Raw genomic sequence first — 27,312 nt, 5'->3', positions numbered from 1 at the left:
CTGTGGGCCTTGCTCCTGGGCGGTCCTGACTCCACCTTCCCCTGCTAACCTCCGAGCTGGCCCTGCCCAAGATGCTGGGAGGATGCAGGGAGGCGAAGGGGGGGGCGCTGAGGCAGGACTCCGGGGGTGCACGGGGCTGCCAGCACCCGGAAGGAGGAAGCTGCACAGGGTGTCTGTGGCTGGGCCTGGGCCCACTCGGGACTTCCTCTTCCTCTCAGGGCAGGTGTAGCCACCAGAGCGGGACCAACACCCTGACCCCGTCATGGATGGGGGCAAGGGGCCCAGGATCAGAGACTTCCTGAGTGGGAGCCTGGCCACCTGGGTGAGGGGGCAGTGCGAGGGAGTCTGGGGAGGGGAAATGAGCAGCAGGGAGGGGCTGGTGTGGGGTGGGGGGAGAGCGGGTAGAGCTGGGGCCTGAGGGGAGGAGCGGGCTCAGGTGGGGATGGGGAAGTCCAGGCAGCTGTGCAGCAGGAAAAGGGGTCCAGGTCCGTGGCCACTGGCGTTCAGGGGACTGGTGAGGAGGGGGCTGCGCGGGCCCAGGAGGCAGGTCAGAGGGGCTCTGCCGGTGCGGCCTCCCACCCAGGCCAGCTGACTCCTTTGTGTCCCCACAGGCGCTGGGCCTGGCCGGGCTGGTGGGGGAGCCGGAGGGGGAAGAGGAGGAGGAAGGAGAGGGGCCTCTTTGTCCGGAGACGAGGTTCTTACGCCTCAGCGACGGGGCCCTGCTCCTCCGGGTGCTGGGCGTCATGTAAGGGCATCAGAGGGGGCCTCGGGGCAGCTGCGGGGGGGCTTGAGGGGAGGGGGGCTGGGCAGCCTGGTGGGAAGAGCCTGGTTTAGGGGAGGTGGGTCCTCAGTCACCCCTCCCACCTATCGTCCCCTGTGCCCACAGTGCCCCCAGTTCCCGAGGCGGCCCTCAAATGATCAGGGGCCACGATGGGCCCGCAGCCTGGCGGCTGTGGAACCTGAACCACCTGTGGGGCCGGCTGAGGGACTTCTACCAGGTGAGGGGTCAGGAGGGGGAGGCTGAGCCTGGGAGCCCCCTGCCTGCGGAAAGGCCCTTCTCACATCTCCCACCCCGTCTGCCGTCTGCCGCAGGAGGAGCTGCAGCTGCTGATCCTGTCTCCACCCCCAGACCTCCAGGCGCTGGGGTTTGACCCCTTCTCAGGTGCTCTCTCCCACCACCCCTTCCTGCTTCCTCCCCCTATCCCTGCCCGTTAACCCCTTGTGGCTTGTGCCCTGCAGAGGAGGCGGTGGAGGAGCTGGAAGGCATCCTTAGGCTACTGCTGGGGGCATCAGTGCAGGTAAGTGGGGCAGGGAAGGGCAGGGTCTGGCTTTGGCCGCAGAGGTGGGAGACGCCGGTGTGAGCCTCACCGTCCCCTCCTCGTCGCCCTGCTCCCCCTGCAGTGTGAGCACCGGGAGCTGTTCATCCGGCACATCCAGGGCCTCAGCCTGGAGGTCCAGAGTGAGCTGGCTGCTGCCATCCAGGAGGTACAAGTTTGGTCGGCCGTCTGGGACACCCTGCCCCCTACTTCCTTGGCTGACCTGCTCTCCCTGTGCCTCCAGGTGACCCAGCCCGGGGCCGGCTTGGTGCTGGCGCTGGCTGGGCCCGAGCCTGGGGAGCTGGCGCCTCCGGAGCTGGAGATGCTGTCCCGGAGCCTGGTGGGGACACTGTTGAGGCTGGTTCGGGAGCGGGACATGGGGGCCCAGGTACGAGGCGGCCGGAGGAGGAGGAGGAGGAGGAGGAGGAGGAGGAGGAGGAGGAGGAGGGCCACGGGGACCCAGCCGGGCACCCAGCCGCGTGCCGGAGGTGTTGGTGGGGGTGGAGTGCTGCAACAGTCACATGCGTCTTGTGGTGCTTGGGGGCAGATGTGGGGCTCTTGGGGCGGGTCACTCCTGACTCCTGACCTTTGACGTCCCCCAGCGGCTGGCTGAGTTGCTGCTGGAGCGGCAGCTGGCGGCCCCCTCGCTGCCTGAGGCTCCTGCCAGGACTCCCCCGGAGGGCGCCTCACACCACCTGGCCCTGCAGCTGGCCAACACCAAGGCCCAACTGCGGCACGTCCGGCAGGAGCTGTGAGCGCCGCTGGCTGGGAAGGACCTGGCGGGGGTAGGGGGTGGTGGAGGTGGGGGGTGGCGGGCAGGGAGCGCAGCTTAGGTCTGGGTGTGGTCTGGATGGGGTTCAGGCCTAGCAAGGGCTGGAGGGTGCAGGTCCCCAGACCCCTCCTGCATCCCTTCCCTCCAGGGAGGAGAAAGCCGAGCTGCTGCTAGATTCCCAGGTGGAGGTGCAGGGCTTGGAGGCCGAAATTCGAAGGCTCCGCCAGGAGGTGCGCTCAGGTGCCCCCAAACATGGCCGCATTCCCTAACCCGCCCCCCGCACCTTCCCCAGCCTACTGCCTCCCCCAACCCGGCTCCTTCCCGTCCTCAACCCTCTGGCCAGCGGGTGGCCCTTCCTAGCTCCGCACCGTCTGGCCCAGGCCCAGGCGCTGTCGGGACAGGCCAAGCGGGCCGAGCTGTACCGCGAGGAGGCGGAGGCGCTGCGGGAGCGGGCCGGACGCCTGCCCCGCCTGCAGGAGGAACTGCGACGCTGCCGGGAGCGGCTGCAGGCAGCAGAGGCCTGCAAGGGCCAGCTGGAGGTGAGGGGGGCGACGGGGCTGCAGGGGGCGGGGCATGGGGGGCGCGGCCTGCTGGGGACAGGGTGGGCCTCGAGAGGAGCGAATTTGGGCCAAGGGATAGGTCAGGCCCGATGGAGGGAATAGTCACCGCTAGGAGAACGCGGTCAGGTGGTGTCTGGGGACAGGCCCTCTGGAGGATGGGGCAGATGGAGGGGAGAGGTGGAGGCTGTAGGTAAGGGTAGCTGGAGAGGAAGGTGGGGCCAGTTGTAGGGGAGGCAGTGTCTGGAGAGAGCACCCAGCAACGGGGCTACGTGGGGCTTAGAAGGACCTTGGAAGGCAGTTCCTGGGGAGAAGGGGCAGAGCTTACATAGGAGAAGGGTGGGGCCAGGTGCTAGGGAAGTGGTACCTGAAGAAACCTTGGAGGGGGAGGGGCAGATGGAGGGGAGAGGCGGGGCCTGGAGAGCAACAGGGGTGCAGAGTCAGATGGGGAAGGGGAGCCAGGGTCTGTGGCCCCGGAGTGCTGGGGGCACCGCACCACCATCTCTCTCTGCTCCCCCACCAGGAGGAGCGGGCGCTCTCTGCGGCTCTGGAAGCTTCGAAGGCGCTGCTGGAGGAGCAGCTGGACGCCTCTCAGGAGCGCTGTGCTCGGCTGCATGAGACCCAGCGGGAGAACCTGCTGCTGCGGACCCGGCTGGGCGAGGCCCATGCGGTGAGATTCCCAGGGGGAGCCCTGGTCACGCAGTGAGCTGTGACCCCAGTGGTCCCCAGGGTTCCTTGGTGATGCCTGTGACTCCTACTCCTTGTTTCCCCTCCAGCCCACACGCTTGGCCTGGCCCTGGCGGGGAGGGCTTGTCTGAGCCTGCTCTCCCCTCCAGGAGCTGAGCTCTCTGCGGCATCAGGTGGACCAGCTGGCAGAGGAGAACGTGGAGCTGGAGTTGGAGCTTCAGCGGAGCCTGGAGCCAGCCCCAGGCTCTCCTGGGGAGGGTGAGTGGGACCCCAGTGGAGGGGCTGTGGGTGGGAGGCTGCCTGTGTTTTCCTGCACCTTAGTGGGGACAGCTTCTGATTTCATCCCCTTCTCCTGGGGGTGTCGGGGGGGGTGGTGGGTGTGGGTGAGGAGCCGTAAGGGAGCAGAGGGATCCTGACCTCATCTCCCACACCCCAGCGCCCCTGCCAGGAGCGGCTCCCTCTCTGCATGAAGAAGTGAGGGAGGCAGAGGCTGGGCGGCTGCGGACCCTGGAGCGGGAGAATCGGGAGCTTCGAGGCCTGCTCCGGGCGCTGCAGGGGCAGCCGGGTGGCCAGGTGAGTCCCCTCCCCCAAGCATCAGCACGTCCTTCCTGGCATCCTCCTCTGGGTTTGACCATCCCTCTCATGTGCCCTCAGCACCCCCTGCTGGAGGAGCCGAGCGAGGACTCCGTGATTCCAGAGCCAGACTCAGCTCCCCAGACTCGGCTGGCCTCAGACCATGGCCCCCAGGGCTTGGCTGGTCAGGCAGGGGATGAAGGCCCCCAGGCTTTGGACCTGGCTCCCCTGGCATCAGATTCAGCCCTCGAGGGGTTAGCTGAGTGTCCTCAGGCATCTGATTTGGACCCAAAGGTGGTGGAGAGGCCCCTCCAGGCGGCTGTCACGGCGCCTGTAGGCACGATGGCCCAGAAGTCAGGCCCCGCTGTAGGGGGACAGGAGTCCCTGCAGAAGGCTGGCCTTGGAGCCCCTCTCCAGAACCCTGCCACTGTGGCCCCACCTCAGGGTCCAGATATCAAAATTCAGGCCCAGCTGTCGCTGGGAGGAGAGACTGGAGAGTCGGTGCCTGAGGCCTTGGGGCTGAGACAGGAGGACCCTGAGAGCAAATCTGGACTCTCGGAGCCCAGCCTCTGTGGGCAGTTGGAGGAGACCCTAGACCAGAGGCTGGACCTACCCAAGGGGCGAGCAGAGGCCAGAGAGCATGAACAGAAGTTGGAGAGGATGGTCGGGGACCCAGCCCAACAAAAACCACAGCAGAAGCTGGAGGGGGCTCCTGAGGCCCAGACCTGGGAGGGGAGGATCCCAGGGGAGATCCTGGCCGGTGGTGTCCCAGAGCAGGAGGCCCTCAAGGAGGAGGTGGCACGGCTGAGGAGAGAGGCTGAGGCTCTTCGAGCTGAGCTGGAGGCCCAGGCCTGGAGGCTGGAGGCCCGAGGCACGGAGGCCGCCCGCCTCTCCGAGGAGCTGGCTCAGGCACAGAGGGCAGAGGCCGAGGCCCACCGGGAGGTGGAGGCCCAGGCCCGGGAGCTGGCCCGGCTGCGGGAGGCGGTGGAGGCCGCCGGCCGGGAGCTGGAGGCTGCGTCGCGGGAACGGGGGGCGCTGGTGGAGGTGCTGGCAGCGACGGGCCGCGAGCGGAGGCAGTGGGAGCGAGAGGCGCCCAGGCTGCGGGCCCGGGCCGAGGCGGCCGAGGAGCAGTTGCAGGTGCTGCAGAGCGAGAGCCGCCGGCACCTGGAGGAGGCCGAGAGGGAGCGCCGGGAGAGGCAGGCCCTCCAGGAGGTATGTCGGGGCTCGTAGCCAGGGTCAGGAAGCAGGGTTCCAGGCCAGTTGCTGGGGTTTTGGGTTATTAACTCCATCAGCAGCCGCTGAGTGCCCAGCACTGAGCTGGGGCCGGAAATAGAAAGGCGAAGTCCCCTCCTGGCTCCCAAAGGCATGCCTGGCTTGGGAGAGGGGCAGATGTCCCCTGCCTTTGATGGGGTGGCTGTAGCAGGCGGGCATGGAGCTAGATGGCCTGGGTGCAAATCCTGGCTCTCTGACTGTGGCGCTTTGCTCAGCTCTGCCCCGGTGCCTCCCTCTGTGAAATGGGGGTGCTCTTCGTAGCTGCCTCAGCGGGTCTTTGGAAGACCAAGGGAGATAATGGCGTGAAGAGCCTAGTCATGCTGGGCAAAGGCTCAAGATACGTTGGTTGTTACAGGCAAAGTGCTTCGGGAGCCCCACGGGAAGGGGAGCTGATGCCAGGGTCGGGGCAAGGAGGCTTCGGGGAGGGTTCTAAGGAAAGATCGAGATTTTGCTAAGCGGGGAAGGATGTTTCATCCAGAGGGAACAGCATGTGCAAAGCCTTGAAGGCATTAGAGATGCTCAGGGGCCCAGGAGATGTGGGGGAAGGTGGAGAAGTACCAACTTGGACCAAAGTTGTAGGTGTTGGTACTCCGTCCCCAGGCAGGGAAATTCACCCAAGGGTGCGGGCAGACCTGTGTGAGGATGCGTTTGGGGAGGGTCACCTTGGTGTACAGGGGAACCTGGGGCCATAGGAGGCAGTGCCAGTGGTCAAGGTGGCAGGTGAGGGAATTCCCTGGCAGTCCAGTGGTTAGGACTCCACGCTTCCACTGCAGGGGCACAGGTTCAATCCCTGGTCGGGGAACTAAGATTCTGCAAGCCGCGTGGTGCAGCCAAAAATAAAAAAAGGTGGCGGGTGAGGCTGGCTGGAGCTGGGATGGGGGGTGGAGGAGAGAGAAGACCTGGAAACCCCTCTATTCATTCAGTCAAGCATGTTGGCGGGCATCTCCTTGGCACCAGGCCCTGTACCAGGCAGCCAGTGCATGTGTCCTTCGGGAGACGCTCACTCACAGTCTGGGGTGGAGACAGGACCGTGCGGGGAGCCGTGGGGGTCCAGGAAGCACACTGGACTCAGGCTGGGGCACGTCAGGGAAGGCTTCCTGGAGGAGGAGAGAGAACGGCAGTGAGCCAGGAGGAGGTACAGGCCCGAGTTTGTAGGGGTGGAGTGTGAGGCGGGGAGTGGAGGGAGGTGAGACTAAGACTTCATTAAGCAGGTTTCCTGTAGGGCAGGACTTCGTCTTCCTTATGAGTAAAGGGAGGAGTTGCAGCTGTTTTCATGAGGGCAACGAGGAGTCACTGGAGGGTTTTAAGTGAGCAGAGTGGTCAGGTCTGCGGGTCTGAAGGCCCCTCAGGGGAAGCAGAGGAGACCACAAGGCAATGGGATGGGTGCTCAGGCCAGTGGGGCACAGTGCTGAGGGGAAGGTGTGCTGCAGACGAGGACTCAGATGTTCTGAGCAGTTTCCAGTTTCATCCCTGTTGCACAGAGGAGGGCACTGAGATCCGGAGAGGATAAGTTATTTGCTCCGAGATGCCTCCTGATGGAGAGGAGTGAGGAACAGGCTGTTGGCTTGGCCTGGGGAGTGTGAGGATTGGAGGTGTGGGTGAGAGGGTAAGGCCAAGAGGTTGTCTCTGGGGTCCACTTTGTAGGAGGTGATTGAGAGATGCTGTCAGACGGACCTGGATTATATCTCAGATCCCCTACTCAGCTGTGTGGCTTGGGGCCAGTTACTTAACCTCTTGGAGTCTCAGTTTCTTTACCTGAAACCAGAATAAAAACAATACCTGTGTCACGGGATCCTGTAAGGTAATGAATGTAGAGAGCTTGGGGCAGTGCCTGGCACTCAGTATGGGCTTAATCCATGGAGAGGGAGTGCCAGCAGGTGGGCAGTGAAGGTAGGGGTAGGGCTGGCCGGCTGGAGGAGCCGGCTCTGAGGACCAAGAGGGTGGAAGAGGCTGAGGACAAAGGGGAATTTTGTGAGATTTCCTGGTGGAGCAGTTCCTGGTGATAACTGGGTGTGGTACAGGCCTGGGTGGCTGGCCAGGGGAGGGAGGTCAGGGAACCAGGGGCCAAGGGTGTTGTCCAGGTGGGCCTCCTGGCTAGGGGGAGGGCAGGAGGCACAGTGGATGGGGCATTGACGGCTGTGGCCGGAGCCTGCAGGGGGCAGGGCAGGGGTCTGGCCCGAGATGCAGGCCTTCCTGGGCACCACTGTTCTTCCTATTCTCCGCCCTGGGGCTCTTGTGGCTGCTGGCTGCAGGCAGCAGGGACTCATGGGACTCTTAGTTTTTCAATGAGAGGCCGTGGCCAAGGGTGTCTAGAAGTGCAGTGACCCTGAGCGGTGGTCCGGGTGGGGTTGTTAAGCCAGGAAGATCAGAGTAAGGGTTGGTAGACCCCATTTCCGAGGGCAGGGTTTGGCGGGCGGCTGTCATGGTCGGGCCTTCCCCAGGGTTTCATCCTGCCAGGGCCCCCACCCCCCGTACCTCAGAATGGTTTGCCCTACCTCGCGGGGCCCACAGGCCAGAGTGTGTCTCCTATCCACTTCCGCAGTGGTACGGCCCAACCGCCACAGGCTGCGTGGTCAGCGGCGTCCTGGCCCTCCCCGTCCCAGCTCCCACTGCGGTTAGGCCTGGCCCTCACCAAGTTCCTGCCCTCTGTGGCCACCCTCCTGTGGCTGAGGGTCCTGTCCAGACCCGCCTCCTCCGAGCCCCTCTTGCCCTCACATGGCCCGTGTGGCCTCAGAACGTAGGGTGAATCCAGCTGTCGCTGGGCCCGCGAGGAACCATGGGCTCAGAGAGGTGAAGACGTTTGCCCAGCGAGTGCCTCTGACTCCTGGCCCAGGGGCCTCCCTCAGGCTTATAATCCCCAGCTCTTTCATACCCACTCTCCAAGGCGAGCAGGCCTTGTTCCCATTTTACAGATGGGGGAGTAGAGCCCCAAAGGGTTAAAGATATTTGCCCAGGGTGACAAAGCAAGGACAGAAAGCTGGGTCTCTTGACTCTCAGGCCTGGGTGAGGGTGGTGGCCTGCCCTTCTGGCCCTGAGGCTTCTCTGCCTGCCCTCAGGAGCTAGAGAAGGCCACGGCGCGGGGCCAGGAGCTGGGGGCCCGGCTGGAGCATCTGCAGAGGGAGCTGGAACGGGCGACTCTGGAGCACCAGGAATTTCTGCGGGAGCAGGAGGTCCAGCACCAAAGGTGGGGTGTTGTCCGAGGGGCAGAGAGGGGCAGGCAAGGACTTGGGGAGGGCTGGGAGCCAACACTTCTCCCGGCAGGTACCGGGGCCTGGAGCAGCGGCTGGAAGCTGAGCTGCAGGTGGCGGCCACCAGCAAGGAGGAGGCGCTGCTGGCACTCAAAACGAGGGCCCTGCAGCTGGAGGAGGAGCTGTTCCAGGTGAGGCCACTGCCCTGCTTGCCGGGGCCTCGGCCCACTCCTCCCTCCATCCTGCACACAGACAGCCAGGGCCGCGTGCACTCGTATCGCCCCCTCGGTCTTGGCCCTCGCTCTTGGCCAGTTGCTCGCCTTGTGCCCCAATTGGGGGCCTGTAGGAGGGAGCACTGTGCTGGGAGCCAGGCGGCTCTGCCCGGACCTCATCTCCCCCATTCCTCAAATGGGCAGAGCCTGGCGGCTTTACTCTGAGGCACCTGCTGTGTCCCTCATGCGTGGGCGCCACCACTTCCTGAGCTCAGCGACTATCGTCCTAAGTTGGGAATGGTTTCTGATAGCCCTGTTGCGTGCGGGCTCAGCGCCGCTCTGGTACGGCCCCATACCTGGTTGCCACCGCCCTAGGGAGCCCACTGTCCACCTGGGACAGAGGCAAGAACACAGGCGACCATAGCCAGTGGGCCCCCAGCAGACTGCTTAGCTGGCTGGTGTGGGATTGATCGGCGGAGGTTTTCTGGAGAAAGCAGTGTTGAAACTGGGGCCCAGAGGAGGAGTACGATGTGCAGAAGCAACAGCTCAGGCAGAGGCTGGGCTCTGCTGCAGAACCGAGAGAAGGTGCAAAGGGCAGGGTGGAGAGTGACGGAGCAAGGAGGGCAGGGCTGTGGGATGCTGGGCGGTGGGGGGAAGTGTGACGGGGGAGGACTGCCAAAGGGGGTAAGGGTCCGCTGCGCTGTGCCCAGGCCACTGCCACTCCCTCTCTCCTTGCAGCTGCGCCAGGGTGCTGTGGGACAGGGGCCTGAGAAGCAGGCTGAGCAGAGGGTCACGGAGGCCCAGAGCGCGCGGCTCATTGAGGTGGAGCGCAGCGTGAGTGTCGCCGTGGTGGGCACGGGGCTGGGGGGTGTGCCCCAGAGGCCTGGCACCGGCTAACCCCCTCCCTGCCGGGCAGAACGCAACGCTGGCCGCCGAGAAGGCGGCTCTGCAGGGGCAGCTGCAGCACCTGGAGGGGCAGCTGGGGAGCCTGCGGGGGCGCGCCCAGGAGCTGCTGCTGCAGAGTCAGCGGGCACAGGAGCAGAGCAGCTGCCTGCAGGTGGGTGACGGCCTGCGTACCTGTCCCCTGCCCCATTGCTGCCCACTTCCTGCCGCTTCCCCCTGACCCTGCCACTTCCCCTGTCCGTACCCCCTCTGCCTGCCTCTAGCCCCCGCGTCAGTACCCATTTCACCCCGTCTCCAGCCCTCTCCTCCACAGCCGGCCATTAGTCCCTCCTGCTTGCCCTGCCCCGACCCCAGCCCCATCTGTGCCATCCCTGCCTTGTGCCACTTGCCCTCCCCTCCACAGCTGCCTCTGCCTTCGGATCCCTAGACCGCTCTCTCCTTTCCTCTGCCCCGCCCTCTGCCTTTTGCCCCCGTCCCTTACCCCCTTTCTGGCCTGGGACGTCACCCAGCAGGCCCTGCTCCCTCCTCTGGCCTAGGCTGAGAAGTCTGTACTGGAGCTGCAGGGCCAGGAGCTGCACAGGAAGCTGGGGGTGCTGGAGGAAGAGGTGCAGGCGGCGCGGCGCTCCCAGGAGGAGACCCGCGGGCAGCAGCAGGCCCTGCTTCGGGATCACGAGGCCCTGGCACAGCTGCAGCGGCGGCAGGAGGCTGAGCTAGAGGGGCTGCTGGCCCGGCACCGCGACCTCAAGGCCAACATGCGGGCACTGGAGCTGGCCCACCGGGAGCTGCAGGGCCGGTGAGCCTCCTCCAAACTCCCAGCTCCTCTCCTGGGCACCCCCTACCTGCCCAGAGCAGATTCCCTGGGTGGGTCTGATGCCACCAAGGCAGCAGTGCCACCAGTGGACCCACCTCCATTGCTGTGCCCTCTTGTGCGGCTGGGCTCTCTGCACTTCCGGGGTGGGCTCACCCCGGGGCTCATCGGCGGTCGGGAGTGGTGGGCGTCCGGCACAGCGTTCTGCCCTGTGGCTTCGCCCCGGCGCTTATGCTCAGGAGACGATGGACTTACAGGTCCAGACGGTCCAGCTACCTACACGCCCTGGCGTCGGTCCCTGCGGCCCTCTTAGCTCCTTGTTCATTGCAGGCACGAGCAGCTGCAGGCCCAGAGGGCCCACGTGGAGGCGCAGGAGGTGGCCCTGCTGGCAGAGCGCGAACGCCTGGTGCAGGACGGGCATCGGCAGCGGGGCCTGGAGGAGGAGCTCCGGAGGCTGCAGAGTGAGCATGACAGGTACCAGCCCTGGCACAGCCCCTCGCCCCTCGGGCAAGTTCTCAGTGTTCCCATCTGTGAAGTGGGATGGTGGTGAGTTGGTCGCTTTCCCCGTGGGGTCCTGCTTTGCCTCCTCTCCCCATCAAGGCTCCTCTGGCCCTCATGAGGGGCCTGCGGGGGTGGGGGTGGGGCAAGTCCCCTTGGAGAGCAGCTCTCCTTGCCTCTGCAGAGCTCAGATGCTGCTGGCGGAGGTGTCCCAGGAGCGAGGTGAGCTGCAGGGGGAACGTGGGGAGCTGCGGGGCCGGCTGGCGAGGCTGGAGCTGGAGCGGGCACAGCTGGAGGCGCAGAGCCTGCGACTGCGAGAGTCCAACCAGCAGTTGGACCTGAGCGCCTGCCGGCTGGCCACACAGTGTGAGGTGTGGTGAGGGGTGGGTGGTGGCTGGGGAGGAAGGTTGGCTTGGAGGGGGCGTTGGGGGCTGGCAAGAGCGTGGAGAGAGTGGAAGGCGACGGCCCTGAGCCCTGTTAAGCACCCCCGCTTGTCCTGCCGCCTGCCCCTGACAGCTGTTGACGGAGCTCCGGAGCGCCCAGGAAGAGGAGAACCGGCAGCTGCTGGCCGAGGTGCAGGCTCTGAGCCGGGAGAACCGGGAGCTCCTGGAGCGCAGCCTGGAGAGCCGGGACCACCTGCACCGCGAGCAGCGCGAGTACCTGTGAGGGGCCGTGGGGGCCGGCGTGGCTGCCCCTTGGGTTGTTTATGGGGAGACGCCCTGGGAGGGCCTGGGAAAAGGGGGAGGCTGACCCCCAGGGGCTCGGGGCAGCAGGCATTTATCAGCCCATCCTGGGGTATGTCAGGCTGTGTTAACGGGCAGGGTTGTACCAGGGTGTACCCCGTGTTCCTGCCCAGGCCTCAAGCCCACATCCTCCCTCCCCATCCTCCCAGGGACCAGCTCAATGCCCTGCGCCGGGAGAAGCAGAAGCTGGTGGAGAAGATCATGGACCAGTACCGCGTGCTGGAACCTGGGCCCCTGCCCCGGACCAAGTGAGAGGCCCCTCCATCCTGGTGGGCCTGGGATCGTCCCTACCTAGCCCCTGCCCTGCCCTGCCCTTCGAGCCCTGGCCCAGCCCAGGTCTGGGCCCCAGTGACGGTTTGCCTGGCCTTTGCCATCCCAGACATGGCTTCTTGTCCCTCCTTCCTCCCTGGCTTTAGCCCCTCTTGTGCCCTCTTGCCTCCAGGAAGGGCAGCTGGCTGGCAGACAAGGTGAAGAGGCTGATGAGGCCCCGGCGGGAGGGGGGCCCCCACGGGGGGCCGCGCCTGGGGGCCGATGGGGCTGGCAGCACCGAGAGCCTAGGGGGCCCCCCGGAGACGGAGCTCTCCGAGGGCAGGGAGGCAGATTGCACAGGTGGGTCTGGGGGTCAGGTGACCAAGATGGTCCCTACCCCATGTCCCCTACCCCCTGCCCCCAGGGCTTGCCAATGCCTCTGGTCTTCCTGTGTGGCTTGCACACATGCTCCCCGCTGGCCTTCCCTGCTGCAACCTCTCCCCACTCCCCCAGATGGTTCCAGTAGCTCTTTGCCCTGCATCCCTGCTGTGTCCCTCTTGGCTGGAACCTCCCTTCTGCCTGCGCTGCCACCCACGCCATCCTACCCACCCACACCATCCTACCCACCCACGCCATCCTACCCACCCACGCCATCCGACCCACCCACGCCATCCTATCCAACCACGCCATCCTACCCACCCACGCCATCCTACCCACCCACGCCACCCGACCCACCCACGCCATCCGACCCAATCACGGCATCCTACCCACCCACGCCATCCTACCCACCCACGGCATCCTACCCACCCACGCCATCCTACCCACCCACGCCATCCGACCCAACCACAGCGGTACCTAGGACCTCGGAGCAGCAGGGGACTTTAGTGAGAAGTCATTTATCCCTGTCAGCAGATGAGAAAACTGAGGCCCAGGGAGGGGAAGCATCTTGCCCAAGGTCACACAGTGAGTTAGTGTCAGAACCAGCACAGGGTCCAGCCTCCTGTCACCACCTTCACTCACCCAACCCTGGGCCCCTTCCGCCCTCACCTCTGCAGCTGCCTGTCCCCTGTGGCCCCTGTGCAGCTTCTCCCTGCTGGCCCCTCCACTCTGCCCAGCCCCTCCTGGCACTGCTCCGATACCCTCCCTGCCTGTGCCTCTTGCAGGGTCCCCCTCACCGGCACCCGTGCGCCGGGCCCAGAGCTCCCTGTGCTTGCGGGATGAGACCCTGGCAGGTGGGCAGCAGCGGAAACTCAGCTCAAGATTTCCCGTGGGGCGAAGCTCTGAGTCATTCAGCCCCGGGGACACCCCGCGGCAGAGATTCCGACAGCGGCGCCCAGGCCCGCTGGGGGCACCCAGCTCCCATGGCAAAGGTGAGGGAAAGGGTCCCTCCTCCCACTAGCCCCCCAGTTCCCTGTGGACCCACCAGCTCCATGGGGGAGGGGGCTTCCTTCCTGTCTCCTGTGTCTCCCCACAAGCCCTGTTGCCTCTGTGTTGGTCCTCATGGCCCAGTGGCTGCCTTGTGCCCCCCCAGGACCTAGCGTGGGATGGGATGGCTCTGTCGAGACCCTGGCGGAGCGCGAAGCAGATGCCAACAGAGAGGGTGAGTGGGGGCCTGGGAAGGAGGGCAGGTAATTGCCCTGCCTGGGGCCCCTGGCAGGCCTCAGTCACCCATTCACTCATTTGACAATGAACCTTTACGACGTGCCAGGTGATGTGCTAGCTGGGGATACAGCAGGGAACGTTCTGGTGTGGGGAGGTGGGAGACAGCGAATAATGTGCATAAAAATAATAATTCTCTACAACGGCTCATCCAGTAGGAACCTGATGTGAGCTCCACGTGTAATTTAAAGTTTCTCAGTAGCCTCATCAGGAGAAGTAGAAAGAGGCATGTAAAATCAATTTTAATAACATATTTTGCTTAACTCAGTATGCCTAAACTATTATCATTTTAATGTGTAGTCAGTATAAAAGTCATTAATGAGGTATTTTATATTATTTTTTTCACACTAAGTCTGAAGTCCAGTGGTATTTTATACCCAAGCACATTGCAGTTCAGACCGGCCACATCTCACGTGCCCAGTCCTATACCGGGCAGCTCAGCCCTAGGATATTAGGAGGTGATGGTGTTCTGGGAAGACAGGAGAGCAGGGCGAGTGAGATCAGGAGCACCGGGCGGCAGAGGGAACAGCCGAAGCGAAGGCCTGGCGTGTCTGAGGCCTGGCAGGGCAGCCGGGAGTCCCCGGAGGGAGCGAGCCTGAGCTGAGCTTTTCCCTCCAGACGTCGAGGTGCAGGAATCGGAGAAACGGGCTCTCGCCCCTTCCCTCAGCCAGTGACACTGCGTGGATGGGGAGCTTGGGAGTGGAGTCTTCTCGACTCTGGAATCTCACCGGGGGCGCCAGGCAGCCCAAGAATCTGGGGAGGCAGGGCACTTGTGGCGAATCCTTGGACAGGGAGGCCTGGGCCCCCAGATCCTCCACAGCCTGCACTGGGGCCCCGAGCTGGAGCTGGGATGACTTTATGGATAGGGCCGATGGCCGGCCCCCACAAACGGCTCCCGCCTGGGGCTCCGCCATGCGGCCCTTGCTGAGGAGGTGGTCTCCGGGACAGCCCCCAGCTGAAGGAGGCAGGCAGGAGCGGGCAAGAGAGCCCCCTGCCCGGTCCAGACGGTGAGCCAAGGACCATTTCCCGGGGACTGTGGCCTGGGCCCATCTCTGAGCCTTAGCTGGGATGTGAGGGACACGAGAATAAAGCTGGGATGCAACCACCTGAATCTGTGCCCTGTGTCTACCAGCCGCATCTAGGAGCCACTAGGTGCCAGGGACACATGTGGCCTGGAATCCTTCTCTGCTGGCAGAGGCCTGTGGCCATTGGCCTCCTTGCCCTTCATGGGGCAGCAAGGGGCTTTCTTCAGGGGAGGGGCCTGCTGGGCTGGCCTGGATGTTGCAGTGGTGGGGGGAGGGGGCAGAGGTTCTGGGTAGCCAGCAGAGCGGGTAGGGTCTGAGTCTGGGCTCAGCCTTTGCTTGAAAGGTGGGGTCTGGGCTCCCGAGTGTGGGGCAGGAGAAGTACCCAGAGGGCCTGCGCCCGCCCCCTGTACCCTCTTCTCTCCTTTTATTTCTTCCTGCCTCCTCATCCTTTCTCCTTCATGCCTTTGGGGCTGAGCCCCTCGCCAGGGAATTTACCACCCTTGGGGTGTCGCCTGGTGTCGGGGGCTGTTGTGGAGGGACACACGAGGTGGGAAGGACGCCGGGGTCTCTGACCAGGGCCTCTAGGATGACGCCCGGGAAGGGGGCCATTAGCCTGGGCGGCAGGACGTGAGTCAAGGCACCTGGGGCCGCCCAGAGTAGGGTGGGGCTGCCCGGCTGAGGTGAGGCAACCTGAATCTGGGGGTGGGAAGAGCTGGGAGGGGTGGCCAGGCCAGCCTCCCCAGGGTGACCTACTGCAGCCTGACTCACAGGGTTTCCACAGCCCTCCCCTTGGGGATAACCTACCGCTCTGCCTTCCTTCTCTCAGCCTGAGTTTCTGAGGTTGGTGGCATGGGAGTGGACCCCCCTGGCCTCCGGTGGGGCTGAGCAGCTGGAAGCCCTTCCTACAGGCCTCAGGGCAGGGGGCTTTGATGGCTGCCCCACCCTGTTGGTGGCCCCTGTCAGTTGTCAGGGAGGGGGACAAGGCGCTGGGCCTGATGGGGAGAGCAGGCCACACCTATGTGGCTCTGACACCCCTTTTCGAGGTCTACTTTGTGCCAGGCTTGGGAACCACAAGGGGCAGAGCCACATCGGGGTGCGCGCACTGGGTGGGCTGTGAAGGGTGCCTGGGGGCTGAGGTGCTTTTATAGGTCCACTTGCTTTAGAAAGATTCGGTCAGAAAATCGGCTGCCCCTCCCTGCTGGGGGTTGGGCTGGGCTCCCTCTCGGTGCCCCTTGTAGGTAAGGGGAGCCCAGAGACAGGGCTTGGTCCTCAGGGTGCCTGTGCCCCCAGGCCTCCCCGGCAAAGGCAAGTCTACAGGGGAGAGGGTCTCGCTGGCTGCCGGGGGTATAGACAGGGAGCTGGGCTGGGCCGGGCGGCTTCTGGGACCCTCTTAGCCTGCCCAGCACCAAGAGCGAGAGCCACGCTGAGTGAGAGGCGCAGGGCTGGGGCTGGGCTGGCAGTAGCTGGACAAGGGTGGCCGTGTGGCTTCAGGCTGCTCGTCTGGCAAGGGGACCGACAGATCCCCTCCCCTATTTGCTGAGGTCAAGGAGTGATCAAAAACGAGGCAAGTGGGTTGTGATTTTTATGAAATCCCTCACTTTCTCTGGTGGCTAAGAATCGGACAGAGCTGCTTGGCTGCCCTTGGGGCTGGCACCCTGGAGGGGAAGGCGGCTCTAAAGTACCTGAGTGGGACCCCCATCCCCCTTGGGGGGGGCTGTGGACTTACCGCCCTGGGGCCAACACCTGGCTTGGGAGTGTCCGCCCCACAGAGGCCCCAGGTTATCCACGGACCCCAGGCACGGCTCGTAAGGGGTGTTCCCAGGTCCCCAGGATGGTCGCCTGGGGCCCAGAGCGCACAGCCCTAGCACCAGCCCCCTGCGCCTGCGGGAGATGGGACCGCCCCGTCCGCCCGCCCCCCGCCCGGCGCTGTCACGTTCCAGCGCCTGACTCAGGCCGCGCGGGGCGGGGAGCAGGGAGGCGGCGCCGGCGCCCGCCTCAGCCCCGGAGGCGGCACCAGGAAGCTCCCGCCCCGGCCGGAGCCGCCATGTAACCGGCGCCGCCCGGAGCTGAGCCTCGCGGGCCCCAGCGACCCGCCGGCCATGGGGGACGAGGACGAGGACGAGGGCTGTGCGGTGGAGCTGCAGATCACCGAAGGTGGGGCATAGGTGGCCCGGGGTGCAGGCCGGGTGATGGCTGCCCAGGCCGGCTGGGAGGGTTCATGCACGGGCTGGGTTCATTTGCCCCCTGTGCCCGCAGCCAACCTGACCGGGCACGAGGAGAAGGTGGGCGTGGAGAACTTCCAGCTGCTCAAGGTGCTGGGCACGGGAGGTGAGGAGCCCTATCCACCGGCAGGTGTCCCAGGCATGGTGCCCCGGGCCTCCCGCTTGCACACCCACCTGGGTTGGGCCAGGCTGCCGGCAGTGCTCCCCAGCCTCTCCCTGCCCTGCCTGCTTTGCCCTGCCCTGCCACGGTTTGCATGCTGACCCGCAGGGCTGCTCCACGTTGACGTCGCTCCTCCCTGGAAGATCCTCTGGGATCTGCCAACACTCTTGGGGGCTTGCAGCTCTCCTGTGTGATTTCACAGCTCCTCCCCTTGCGGGATATGAGAGCCCTCTCCCCCACTTTGCAAACTCCCCTCCTCGGGTTTGACCGGCCCTCCCCTGTCTGCGTGCACCTCTGCCTCCCTTCCCTGGCTTTGCATCCTCTTGCATCTGTCTCATCTTCCACAGGTTTGCACATGACCCGCCCTCCACCCCACCCCCACCCCCACCCCCGCTGCAGGCCTCCCGGAGTTGTGTGCCCCCTAGCCTGGTTTGCACATCCCCTCCCTGGTTTTGCTGAGCACCCACCCGGGGGTGTGCACACCTTTTCCTTAGAAGGCTCTGCCAGTTTTTGCACACCTGCCTCTCACCCCAGCTCCTTCCCCCGACTTGCACACCCTCCTGGCTTGGCAGCGTGCCCACCCTCACCAGTCTGCACCACCCTCCTGTTCATGGCCTACCCTCCGCCCACTCGCTGCTCCCACAGCCTACGGGAAGGTGTTCCTGGTGCGGAAGGCGGGCGGGCACGACGCGGGGAAGCTGTATGCCATGAAGGTGCTGCGCAAGGCGGCGCTGGTGCAGCGAGCCAAGACGCAGGAGCACACGCGCACGGAGCGCTCTGTGCTGGAGCTGGTGCGCCAGGCACCCTTCCTGGTCACGCTGCACTACGCCTTCCAGACGGACGCCAAGCTGCACCTCATCCTGGGTAAGGGCAGACACCTTCCAACCCTGGGGGCCGTGGAGGCGGGGGGGCCACCCCAGGGGGCTACTCTGCGACTTTCACCCACCTCCCGCCCCCAGACTATGTGAACGGCGGCGAAATGTTCACCCACCTCTACCAGCGCCAGTACTTCAAGGAGGCTGAGGTGCGCGTGTATGGGGGCGAGATCGTGCTGGCCCTGGAACACCTGCACAAGGTGGGTGAGGACCTGGCCACCTGGCTGTGGCCGTGGGGACTGGGCCTGGGTCTTAGAAGGGGCCTGTGAACATAGTGGCCTTGGGCTTTCTGAGCGCTGGTGGCCTCGGTGGGGACGGGAGCTGCTTCCCGTAGGCCTCCTGGAAGGAGGGCCCCGGTGCTGCCTGGTGGGGGAGGCCTCCTGGAAGGAAGGCCCGGTGCTGCCTGGTGGGGTCTCGTCCCCTGGGGTCTCCTCCGAGGGGCTTTCCTCTCACAGGGAGCGCGAGGCTGCTTCCTGGGGCCACGTTCACAGAACTTCTGCAAACGGAGACCTCATGCCTTGGCTCCCAAAGCCGTCATGAGATGGGGCTCCTCTCCCTGGGAACTTGGGGCCTGCTCCCTTGTGGCCTCTCCAGGGTGTCCTCTTCCTTGCTTTTACAACTTAAATGGCTTTTCCTATCCAATGGCCCAGTCCCACCCCGGTCCCGCACCAGCACTGGAGATCGCCTTCCCCAGGGACCAGGTGCAGGGACAGGAGCAGAGGGTGTCGGGGGAGGGATCCTCAGGGCCTTCTTGCTCCTGCCAGCTGGGCATCATCTACCGAGATCTGAAGCTGGAAAACGTGCTCCTGGACTCCGAGGGCCATGTCGTCCTCACGGACTTCGGGCTTAGCAAGGAGTTCCTGACAGAGGAGGTGAGTGAAGGGCAGTCTCGGCCTCCTGCATCCCCGTGCGGGCCGTCCCTTCCCGGCTCCCGCTTCATGCCTGGCTCTGCGTTTCTTGGGGGCGCAGAGGTGAGTAGATCCAGGCCCTGCCTTCGGGGAGTTCCCACTGCTCTGACCCTCACAAGTCTACTTAACTCTGAGCCTTGGGCGGGTCCTCTTGCCCTCCCAGAAAGAGCGGACCTTCTCCTTCTGTGGCACCATCGAGTACATGGCCCCCGAGATTATCCGCAGCAAGTCGGGCCATGGCAAGGTGGGTTGGCAGGGGGTCAGAGGGGTGGGTGTGGCGAGGTAGGGGTGGCCGCAGGCCCTCACCCTGGCTCTGCCCCGCAGGCTGTGGACTGGTGGAGCCTAGGCATCCTGCTCTTCGAGCTGCTGACGGGCGCTTCGCCCTTCACCCTGGAGGGCGAGAGGAACACACAGGCAGAGGTGTCTCGGTGAGCAGGGTTGGCAGCAGAGGGCGGCCGAGGGGCCTGGGCAGGGCTGGAGGGGGGGCCTGCTGCCCCTGACGCCCCCCCACCAATCCTCCCAGACGGATCCTGAAGTGCTCCCCTCCCTTCCCCCCCCGGATCGGGCCAGTGGCACAGGATCTACTGCAGCGGCTGCTTTGCAAGGACCCCAAGAAGCGGCTGGGTGCAGGACACCAGGGGGCGCAGGAAGTTAAGAACCACCCCTTCTTCCAGGTGAGGCTCCTGGCTCGCCCCCATACCTGTCTGCACACACCGGGGCCAGGCTACTGCTCTGGGTTGGGGGACACTGGAGGGATGGTCTGAGGCTGGCCAGTTTCACTTGATTTGGAAAACCTCTCAGATAAAGAAAGCAGGCTTGTCTTCTCAGCCGTCTCTATTGCAACTTGGAAGATGTGTTCTTGGCGGGAAAGCATTCATTGCCTGGTAGGGCTGGCAGGGACTTGAGAATGAATTCATCAGTCCTTTCATTGGACGGGTTCAGAGGAGCAAGGTGACTTGCCCAAGATCACACAGTAAAAGTGTAGAGCTGGGAACAGACCTCAGGTCTGCTGTCAGCCCAAATCTTATGACTCTTGCATCCACTCAGGGTTTTGGTCTTTGTACCTGTACAGGCTGTGTGCCTCTTCTTCAGATGGACATGTCTGAATCAACCACGTGGGTTTTGTTCACTTGTTAAAAGCACACACAGTTTAAGGTGCAGTGCAGAGTGAATTCTGTCCTTGTGAGACCTCACTGGCTCGGGCACTACGCCTGGCCAGCATCACTGCCGAGCAGGGCCCTGTGACTGTGAACACCTGTGTCTTGGCCCCTTGCTTGCATTATTTCATGTAAGCCTCGGAACCTTCCTGATTATCTTCATCTTTACAGATGAGGAAACTGAGGTTCAGAGAGGTTAAGTAATTTGCCCAAGATCACTGAGCTAAGTGATGGAGCACAGATTTAAACCCACATCTGGGTGGCTTGAAGGCCCACGCTCTTAACTGTTAGGTTCTGTTTACATGTGGGTATTAAATTTGCCTTGTGTGATGTAGAAACAGAGGCATCCGCTGATGGGCACTTAGAGCGGGCCAGACATCCAGTTACCCTTGCTATGAGTGCCATCTCCTTGAATCTTCCCAGCAAGTACTGCTTGGAAGGGCCCTCAGAGAAGCTTTCTCGGACAGGAGTCTAAGTCTCTGTGGTGAAGATGTCCCTTTGTGGGCGAAGTGACTGAACGGTGTCAGTTTCCTTAAGTGAATTCCTCAACCCACCCTGAGCACATGCCAGGCTCCAGGTGCTGGGAGTAGGTGGACCAGTAGTCACACTGGAGAGGCGCCCCAAGGTTTTCGAGGCCTGATGGTGCCCTTATTCCCCCTTCTCTTGAGATAGCCTCTTTGGTGATAGCAATGCTCAGGTCCCTGGTGCCAGAACTGGGGCCTTCAAGCCCGGGCCGGGCCTCTAGGCTGCAAGTGACAAAAAGTCCAACTCAAGATGGTGATATCTGTGGAATAGAGTCTGGCTGCTAAGAGCAGAGATAGGAATGAATAGTGGTCTAAACAAGATAGCCGTCTATTTATTTATTTTCTCACATAAAAGAAATCCAGAAGTTGGCAGGCTGGGGCTGCTGTGGTGTCTTCATGAAGCCAAGTTCAGTTGTTTTTCTTTTTTCTTTTTAAATGCTCCTCTATTCTTAGCACGTAGCCTCTGTCCCCAAGGTTGCCTCGTGGTACAAGATGACTGCTGTAGCTCTTGCTATCTAGGTTGCTCTCCAGGTGGGAAGCACGAAGAAGAAGGAGTGGAAGGGCAAAAAGGGCACCTTACCAACGGTTCACCCTCCTCTTCAGGCTCTTTCCCTGGATTCCTACCTCGTAATTTTTGCTTACAAGTAACTGGTCACTGCTAGCTGCAAGGAAGTTTATAAAACACTATTTTTTAGTTGTGTACATTGGTTCCTGAAATAAAATTGGGGCTATAGTACTAAGGAAGACCAGGAGAATGGATGTTGGGCAGGCAACGAACAGGCTCCGCTGTACTAGTTTAAACATAAAAGGAATGTTTTAGCTCCCATAAATGAAAAGTCCAAGGAAAAGTGGTCTGACTTCAGGCAAGGCTGCATCCAGGTGCTGAATCTATGTTATTAGGAATTTCTTTCTTTGTCTCTTGCTTCTGCTTTTCTGCACAGGCACTTCATCATTAGACATTGAGGGGGTCCCCAGCAGTTCCAGGCCCATATCCTCCCAGATTTAAGTCCAGTAGGAGAAAGAGATTTGTTTGTTTTTTTTTTTGCACATCAATTCTATTAAAAGCCCTAGAGTTGGCTGAGTGTGGTGGAGGGCTGGTTCTCCAAGAGAAATAGGGATTCTGTTATCAGAGGAAGGGAAACAGAAGCTGGGGAGGCAGGAAGAACAGCTTCCCACACAAATGCCAGTGAGACCTTTGCCTCACTGAGGAGCTGCCTGCTGAGGGTGGCCTGAGTGGACAGGGGTTTCCACTTCCTGCCCTTTGACCCCTTGTCTCTCATTCCTTTTCTCCAGGGTCTGGATTGGGCTGCTCTGGCTGCCAGGAAGATTCCAGCCCCATTCCGACCCCAGATCCGCTCAGAGCTGGATGTGGGCAACTTTGCAGAGGAATTTACCCGGCTGGAGCCTGTCTACTCACCCCCTGGAAGCCCCCCACCTGGGGATCCTCGCATCTTCCAGGTGAGCGAGTGTTCGTAGAACCACAGATGCGGGGGAGGCAGGATGCTGCTCAGCCTTAGCCCTGGCTGACCTGCGGGCACTGCACAGGCCCTGTGTCCCGATCAGGAGTCAGCATCTCCTCTAGATCTCTCCGCTCGCGTGGAACCTACAATTGTCAGTCATAGAGACCACCTGGGCAGGACGTGCCTTTGAATTTCCTGGTTTATCTTGAAATTTCATGTTAATTTCCCTTCCTCTCCATCATATCTCTATTGTTACGTAAATTATTTTATTTTAAAATAAGTTTTAAATTATTCATTTGCTTAAGGGGACACTTAGGAAGAGATGCCTTGTTTATACTGTGGCTTTGCATGTCCCTCTGGCACATCATATCACACTCCTGGGGGCATAGGCCCCCTCCACCCAGTTTTAGAAGCTTAGGCCTGTCGGACCAGTCCCATCTCCTTTGCTCGGCATACAAGGCCTTGCACGATGTGGTCTCTGCTCAGAGCCCTCGCCTCAGCACTCTGTTATTCCACTCACTGCTCTAGCACCTCTGAACTGCTCAGAGGTGCCAGAACACACCTCTGTACCTTTGCATATGTGGTTCCCTCAACCTGGAGGGTATAGTTGCTCACCTGGCAAAATTCAAGCCTTGTTGTCCAGTGCTGTCCGCATATGAAGTCTTCCCTGCTCCTCTGGCCCTGGGTCACCCTTTCCTTGTGCACCAGCCTGCTACAGACAAAATCTCCTTCTAAACAGTTTGTCAGGTTTTATCCTGGCGCTGACTGAGGCTGCCTCACCTGGTCTGAAGCTCCCAGAGGGCAGGGACTGTGTGTTTAATTTCTGTGTCCCTGAGTCCAGCTGGTAATTTCTGTGTCCCTGAGTCCAGCTTGGGGGCCTGGCCTGTAGGACATGGTCCATAAATATTAAATAAGAATAGGCCAATATCAAGTATGGATGGATCAGTTCCCCTCTATGAAGCTCTCACAAGGGACAGCTCTGTGCTTGAATATCCCTCGATCTCCTGCGATCCATCCTCGATCTCACAGTCCTAATGAGCAAGTTTTCTTGTGAATCAGTGGTTACTTTCATTCATTCATTTAATGATTCAAAAGTATGTATTGAGTGCCTTCAATGTGCCAGGCACTGACCTGGGCACTAGGGACGTAACAATAAACTTGACAGACAATGATCCCACCCATGTGGAGCTTGCATTCTAGCGCACAGTGGCGCTGCATTTTTAGGAGAAAACAACACATTGTTAAAATTATCCTTGAGAGTCCCTTGAATTGCCAGGATGTGGATTGTTAGGAAAGGCAAAGAATTAACTTTGGTTTCTCTTTACGTTTCCTCAGTAGCCCCCCTTGCAGAGGAGGCCAAAGTTTGATTTGAAAGGAAGGAATAAAGACTTTTTGTCCTGAGTGGGTAGAGTTGAATTCTCCTAAGTTAAGTATGTGTGATGCCAGGCCACAGTTCTTTCATGTATTCAGCCTATCATATTCTGGGCCACTACACTGTGTCAGATGATGCCCTTGGCACCTGGGGGGATCACTGTGATGGGAAAGGCAGAGTCACAGACTGGCGGGGGAACAGACATGCATGGTCCCAAGAGATCACAGAACAAGGTGGAATAAAATGTCCACGCATCCTGTGTGCACCAGGATGCAAAAGCAACATCCCCTGCTCCAGGGACTTTCCTCTGCCCCGCCCTCCTTCCCGCTGGGTCTGGGCCTTCGGGGACTCCATCTGCACCTCCATCCACCACTGACAACACCCCTCCTCCGCCAGGGATACTCCTTCGTGGCACCGTCCATCCTGTTTGACCACAACAACGCGGTGATGACCGATGTGCTGGAAGCGTCTATTGCTGGAGACCGGCCTGGCAGGGCAGCGTTGGCCAGGAGCGCCATGATGCAGGTGGGTTGGGCCAGGGTGGGGAGAAGTGGGCTTGGGGACTCCAGATGTGGCTTCAGCAGGCGCATGCTGTGGCTTCGGTGAGGTCCGTAGCCTCTCTGAACAGGGGCGTGGCATGGCCGCAAGGCTCCCGGTAGGACCTCTGACGCGTCCCCTTCGCCCCCAGGACTCGCCCTTCTTCCAGCAGTACGAACTGGACCTGCGGGAACCCGCGTTGGGCCAGGGTAGCTTCTCCGTGTGTCGCCGCTGCCGCCAGCTACAGAACGGCCAGGAGTTCGCGGTCAAAATCCTCAGCCGCAGGTGGGCGGGCCCGGGGTGGGCTGGGTTCTGCTGAGCGGATTCGGGGAGGGCAGGGCCGGAGGTCAGCTGTCCTGACCCCGCCTGCCCTGCCCCCAGGCTGGAGGCGAACACGCAACGCGAAGTGGCCGCCCTGCGGCTGTGCCAGTCGCACCCCAACGTGGTGAAGCTGCACGAAGTGCATCAGGACCAGGTGACGCCTTCCTGGGCTAGGGCGGAGCCCAGGGACGCTAGAGCCTGCCCGTGGGGGGCGGGGAGGAGGACAGGAGGCGGGGCCTGAGAGCGCCATGGGCGGGGCCTGAGGACCCGGAGGTCAGGGAAGTGGGATTTCAGGGGAGTAGGGCCTGAGGACCGGAAGGCGGAGCTGAGGATGGCCAAGGGAACGGGGCAGGGGGAGGATTTAGGGCGGCGAGTTTTAAGGTGGCCAAAGGGACGGGGGCCTGGAAAAAAGTAGGGGGTAGAAACTGAAGCGAGTCCTAAGGTGGTTCTTGGGGTGGTCTTGAGGTCAGGGTTCAAACTGAAGCCGGGGGCGGAGCTTGATGTTGACCGCGGGGCAGGATCTGGCTGGCCCCGGTGGGGGTGGGGGGGCGGCCCGGTTGGGTAGGTGGTGACAGTAACCCAGGTGGTGACCTTGGCCCGTCGCGCCGCCCGCAGCTGCACACGTACCTGGTCCTGGAGCTACTGCAGGGTGGGGAGCTGCTGGAGCACATCCGCAAGAAGCGGCACTTCAGCGAGTCCGAGGCGAGCCAGATCCTGCGCAGCCTCGTGTCGGCCGTGAGCTTCATGCACGAGGAGGCGGGGGTGGTGCACCGCGACCTCAAGCCCGAGGTGGGCGCGGGGCCTCAGCGGACTGGGAGGGCTTCGGCGCGGAGGGCCAGTCTCTGACGGCCGCCTCGCCGCCCTCATAGAACATCCTGTACGCCGATGATACGCCCGGAGCCCCGGTGAAGATCATCGACTTCGGGTTCGCGCGTCTGCGCCCGCAGAGCCCAGCGGGGCCCATGCAGACACCCTGCTTTACGCTGCAGTACGCGGCCCCCGAGCTGCTGGCGCAGCAGGGCTACGACGAGTCCTGCGACCTCTGGAGCCTCGGCGTCATTCTGGTATGGGACGGGGTCTCCGAGGAGATGTCAGGGTCCTCCGAGCCTGGGGACAGGAGTTCTCTTGTTGGGGTGGCAGGGTTTGGTCTGAGGCTGGGGTCAGAAGTCGTCCTAATACAGAGGCGAGGTCTCTCTGGTGCTGGGGTCCGGGCATCCTAGTTTTAGGTGTTGGAAGTCAGAGTTCATAACCCGTGGGCCTCAGGAGTTAGCCTCTTGGAGAAGGTCTGGACTGGTCTCACTTTTCACTCCCCAGTACATGATGCTGTCAGGCCAGGTCCCCTTCCAGGGGGCCTCAGGCCAGGGCGGGCAGAGCCAGGCGGCGGAAATAATGCGCAAGATCCGCGAGGGGCGCTTCTCCCTTGACGGGGAGGCCTGGCGAGGCGTGTCCGAGGAAGCCAAGGAGCTGGTCCGAGGTGCGAAGCCGGAGGTCACAGGCCATGGCTGGGGAGGGGGAGGCCATGGGGTCATGATGGGACAGGGTTTGCTACTGGGTCAGGTGTCCTGGTGGGGGACTTGTGGGGAGGAGAGTGGGGCTGCTAGGATGTCTCTGGGGCGCAGCCTCTACACACAGCCCCCCAACACTTCCCCTGTCCTGCCTCCAGGGCTCCTGACTGTGGACCCCACCAAGCGGCTGAAGCTCGAGGGACTGCGGGGCAGCTCGTGGCTGCAGGACGGCAGCGCGCGCTCCTCGCCTCCGCTACGGACGCCGGACGTGCTGGAGTCCTCGGGGCCAGCTGTGCGCTCCGGGCTCAACGCCACCTTTCTGGTGAGGGGCGGGGCCTGCGGGGGGTCCGGGACCGAGGCTGGAGAGGCAGAGCCTGCGGGAGGCGACTCCCGCAGAGTCCTGAGAGGTTGAGTTCAGCCGAGTCCAGGCCTCTGACCTGTCGGGACCCTGACCGTTTGAGAGGCTGCAGGCCAAAGACCTGTTGGCCCTGACCTAGTGGTATGGGAAGGAAGGCCTGGGATGGGGGCCAAAGCTAGGATTTGGAAGTCGAGGCCGGGCCGGTGGAACTTACCGCCTCCCTTCCGCCAGGCGTTCAATCGGGGCAAACGCGAGGGTTTCTTCTTGAAGAGCGTGGAAAACGCGCCGCTGGCCAAGCGGCGGAAACAGAAGCTGCGGAGCGCCGCCACATCCCGCCGCGTCTCCCCCGTGCCCGCCGTCCCGGGCCGGGCACCCGCCGCCAAGGGAGCCCCCCGACGAGCCAACGGTCCCCTGCCCCCCTCCTAGCCTCCGTCACTGTGACCCTCTCCCCGGTCGGGGCTGTGTTCTAGGAGGCCGGCTCACTGCCCCCAGGCCTCCTGTATAGCTCCGCCCCATCCCCAGGGATTGTTACCCTTCTCTCCCCTCCCCCCCTCCCCCACCCCCAGACAGAGCAGAAGTATTTTTATAAGCAGAGAATTTTTTTAATGTCTTACCGGATAGAGTTAGAGATGCAGGGAGGGAGGGGGCCTGCTGGGGAGTGGAGTGGGGGGCCCTCTGCCTAGATGCGGCCTCCCCCGGCAGGGGAGGGCTCCTCCTCCATTTCTAAGCACTGAGTTGCCACAGGGAGAAACTGGGACCTCTCCCCTGCCCTCCCCTGAGGTCCTGCTCTTGGGAGGGGGCACCCCTCAAGCTGTCACTTTATGGACTGTTCGTGCAATTACGTCCACCAAAGACCTGTGTCGGGGGTGCTCAGTGAGAGGCCCTGGGGGACCCCCTGAAGCATTTCTGCCTCACTTCATGTCACCTGCTTCCCCCTATTGAGGCTAAGGAAGGAGGTAGGCGATCCTCTAAAAGGGGAGGCCCCCTTCTCACCCATCCCCTCCCCTTTGGCACAGCTGCCCCTAGCTGGGGGTGGCACCTTGGGGGTCTGGGGTGGGCATCCACAGTCACTGCCTCAGCCCATCCAGGCTGTGCCTTTGACTTAAAAATAAAAGTCTACCCAGTGCTGTGTGTGGCATGTGTGTGTGTATGTGTTGGGGGTGTGTATAGGCAGAGGTCTTGGGGCTACCTGCCAGCCAACGGGGCCTGAGACCTCAAAGAGGAGGGACAGGGCAGACCCTTCTGGGTAAGATGGTACCCTTTGTCCTTGGCTTTTGACATGAGGGTCAAACAGTTATCTTGGGTGTGTATCTGATACCTCCGCCATGTATCATTTCGGATTCTCCTGGTTATAAGTAGTAGAAAACCCAACCTAAACTTGCTTCAGCAGAACAGGACTTCTAGGCTTTTTGAACTACACAATCCAGGGGTAGCTTCAGGCGAGACCTGAT

At 62.5% G+C, this 27,312-nt stretch overlaps 2 protein-coding genes across 6 annotated transcripts; both read left to right on the top strand.

Annotated features, from left to right (window-relative positions):
- Nucleotides 1-203: 203 nt before the first annotated feature.
- CCDC88B (coiled-coil domain containing 88B) lies at nt 204-14,548 on the top strand. Of its 3 annotated transcripts, XM_004264297.4 has the most exons (27): nt 205-322; nt 612-745; nt 887-998; nt 1,093-1,162; nt 1,240-1,298; nt 1,402-1,485; nt 1,561-1,704; nt 1,919-2,067; nt 2,237-2,318; nt 2,469-2,627; nt 3,169-3,315; nt 3,482-3,590; nt 3,769-3,905; nt 3,987-5,117; nt 8,234-8,361; nt 8,439-8,556; nt 9,316-9,411; nt 9,494-9,634; nt 10,017-10,273; nt 10,619-10,762; nt 10,971-11,157; nt 11,303-11,448; nt 11,679-11,777; nt 11,972-12,138; nt 12,942-13,148; nt 13,310-13,378; nt 14,056-14,548. In XM_004264297.4, the coding sequence occupies exons 1-27, from the start codon at nt 263-265 to the stop codon at nt 14,109-14,111; spliced, it is 4,392 nt and encodes a 1,463-aa protein (XP_004264345.2). In that variant the 5' UTR covers nt 205-262; the 3' UTR covers nt 14,112-14,548. The 3 variants fall into 3 exon arrangements, with proteins under 3 accessions (XP_049569466.1, XP_004264345.2, XP_033271518.2); XM_033415627.2 differs by lacking the exon at nt 612-745 and having other exon boundaries at nt 231-322; XM_049713509.1 differs by lacking the exons at nt 11,972-12,138; nt 13,310-13,378; nt 14,056-14,548 and having other exon boundaries at nt 204-322; nt 12,942-13,138.
- A 199-nt stretch (nt 14,549-14,747) lies between these two features.
- Nucleotides 14,748-26,992, top strand: RPS6KA4 (ribosomal protein S6 kinase A4). 3 transcript variants are annotated; one of them, XM_033415642.2, is made up of 17 exons: nt 14,748-16,616; nt 16,719-16,790; nt 17,490-17,708; nt 17,804-17,919; nt 18,484-18,690; nt 18,791-18,871; nt 18,952-19,055; nt 19,151-19,301; nt 21,602-21,766; nt 23,537-23,665; nt 23,829-23,962; nt 24,059-24,152; nt 24,614-24,733; nt 24,868-25,062; nt 25,313-25,472; nt 25,662-25,825; nt 26,093-26,992. In XM_033415642.2, the coding sequence occupies exons 1-17, from the start codon at nt 16,562-16,564 to the stop codon at nt 26,285-26,287; spliced, it is 2,361 nt and encodes a 786-aa protein (XP_033271533.1). In that variant the 5' UTR covers nt 14,748-16,561; the 3' UTR covers nt 26,288-26,992. The 3 variants fall into 3 exon arrangements, with proteins under 3 accessions (XP_033271533.1, XP_033271527.1, XP_004264346.1); XM_033415636.2 differs by having other exon boundaries at nt 14,752-16,616; nt 24,614-24,787; XM_004264298.4 differs by having other exon boundaries at nt 15,182-16,616; nt 18,484-18,591; nt 24,614-24,787.
- The last annotated feature ends 320 nt before the right edge of the window (nt 26,993-27,312 follow it).

The sequence above is a fragment of the Orcinus orca genome, chromosome 8 (assembly GCF_937001465.1).
Source record: "Orcinus orca chromosome 8, mOrcOrc1.1, whole genome shotgun sequence".
Taxonomy (NCBI): Eukaryota; Metazoa; Chordata; class Mammalia; order Artiodactyla; family Delphinidae; genus Orcinus; species Orcinus orca.
Note: the sequence above shows the minus strand (reverse complement) of the source record. Positions and strands in the feature narration are given on the sequence as shown.

Coding starts and splice junctions, on each gene's coding strand:
- CCDC88B (XM_004264297.4), top strand. CDS start 263: ATGGATGGGGGCAAGGGGCCCAGGATCAGAGACTTCCTGAGTGGGAGC. Junction 1,486..1,560: donor TGGCTGCTGCCATCCAGGAG/GTACAAGTTTGG, acceptor CTGTGCCTCCAG/GTGACCCAGCCCGGGGCCGG. Junction 11,158..11,302: donor GGCTGGCCACACAGTGTGAG/GTGTGGTGAGGG, acceptor TGCCCCTGACAG/CTGTTGACGGAGCTCCGGAG.
- RPS6KA4 (XM_033415636.2), top strand. CDS start 16,562: ATGGGGGACGAGGACGAGGACGAGGGCTGTGCGGTGGAGCTGCAGATC. Junction 18,872..18,951: donor GCAAGTCGGGCCATGGCAAG/GTGGGTTGGCAG, acceptor TCTGCCCCGCAG/GCTGTGGACTGGTGGAGCCT. Junction 25,473..25,661: donor AGCCAAGGAGCTGGTCCGAG/GTGCGAAGCCGG, acceptor TCCTGCCTCCAG/GGCTCCTGACTGTGGACCCC.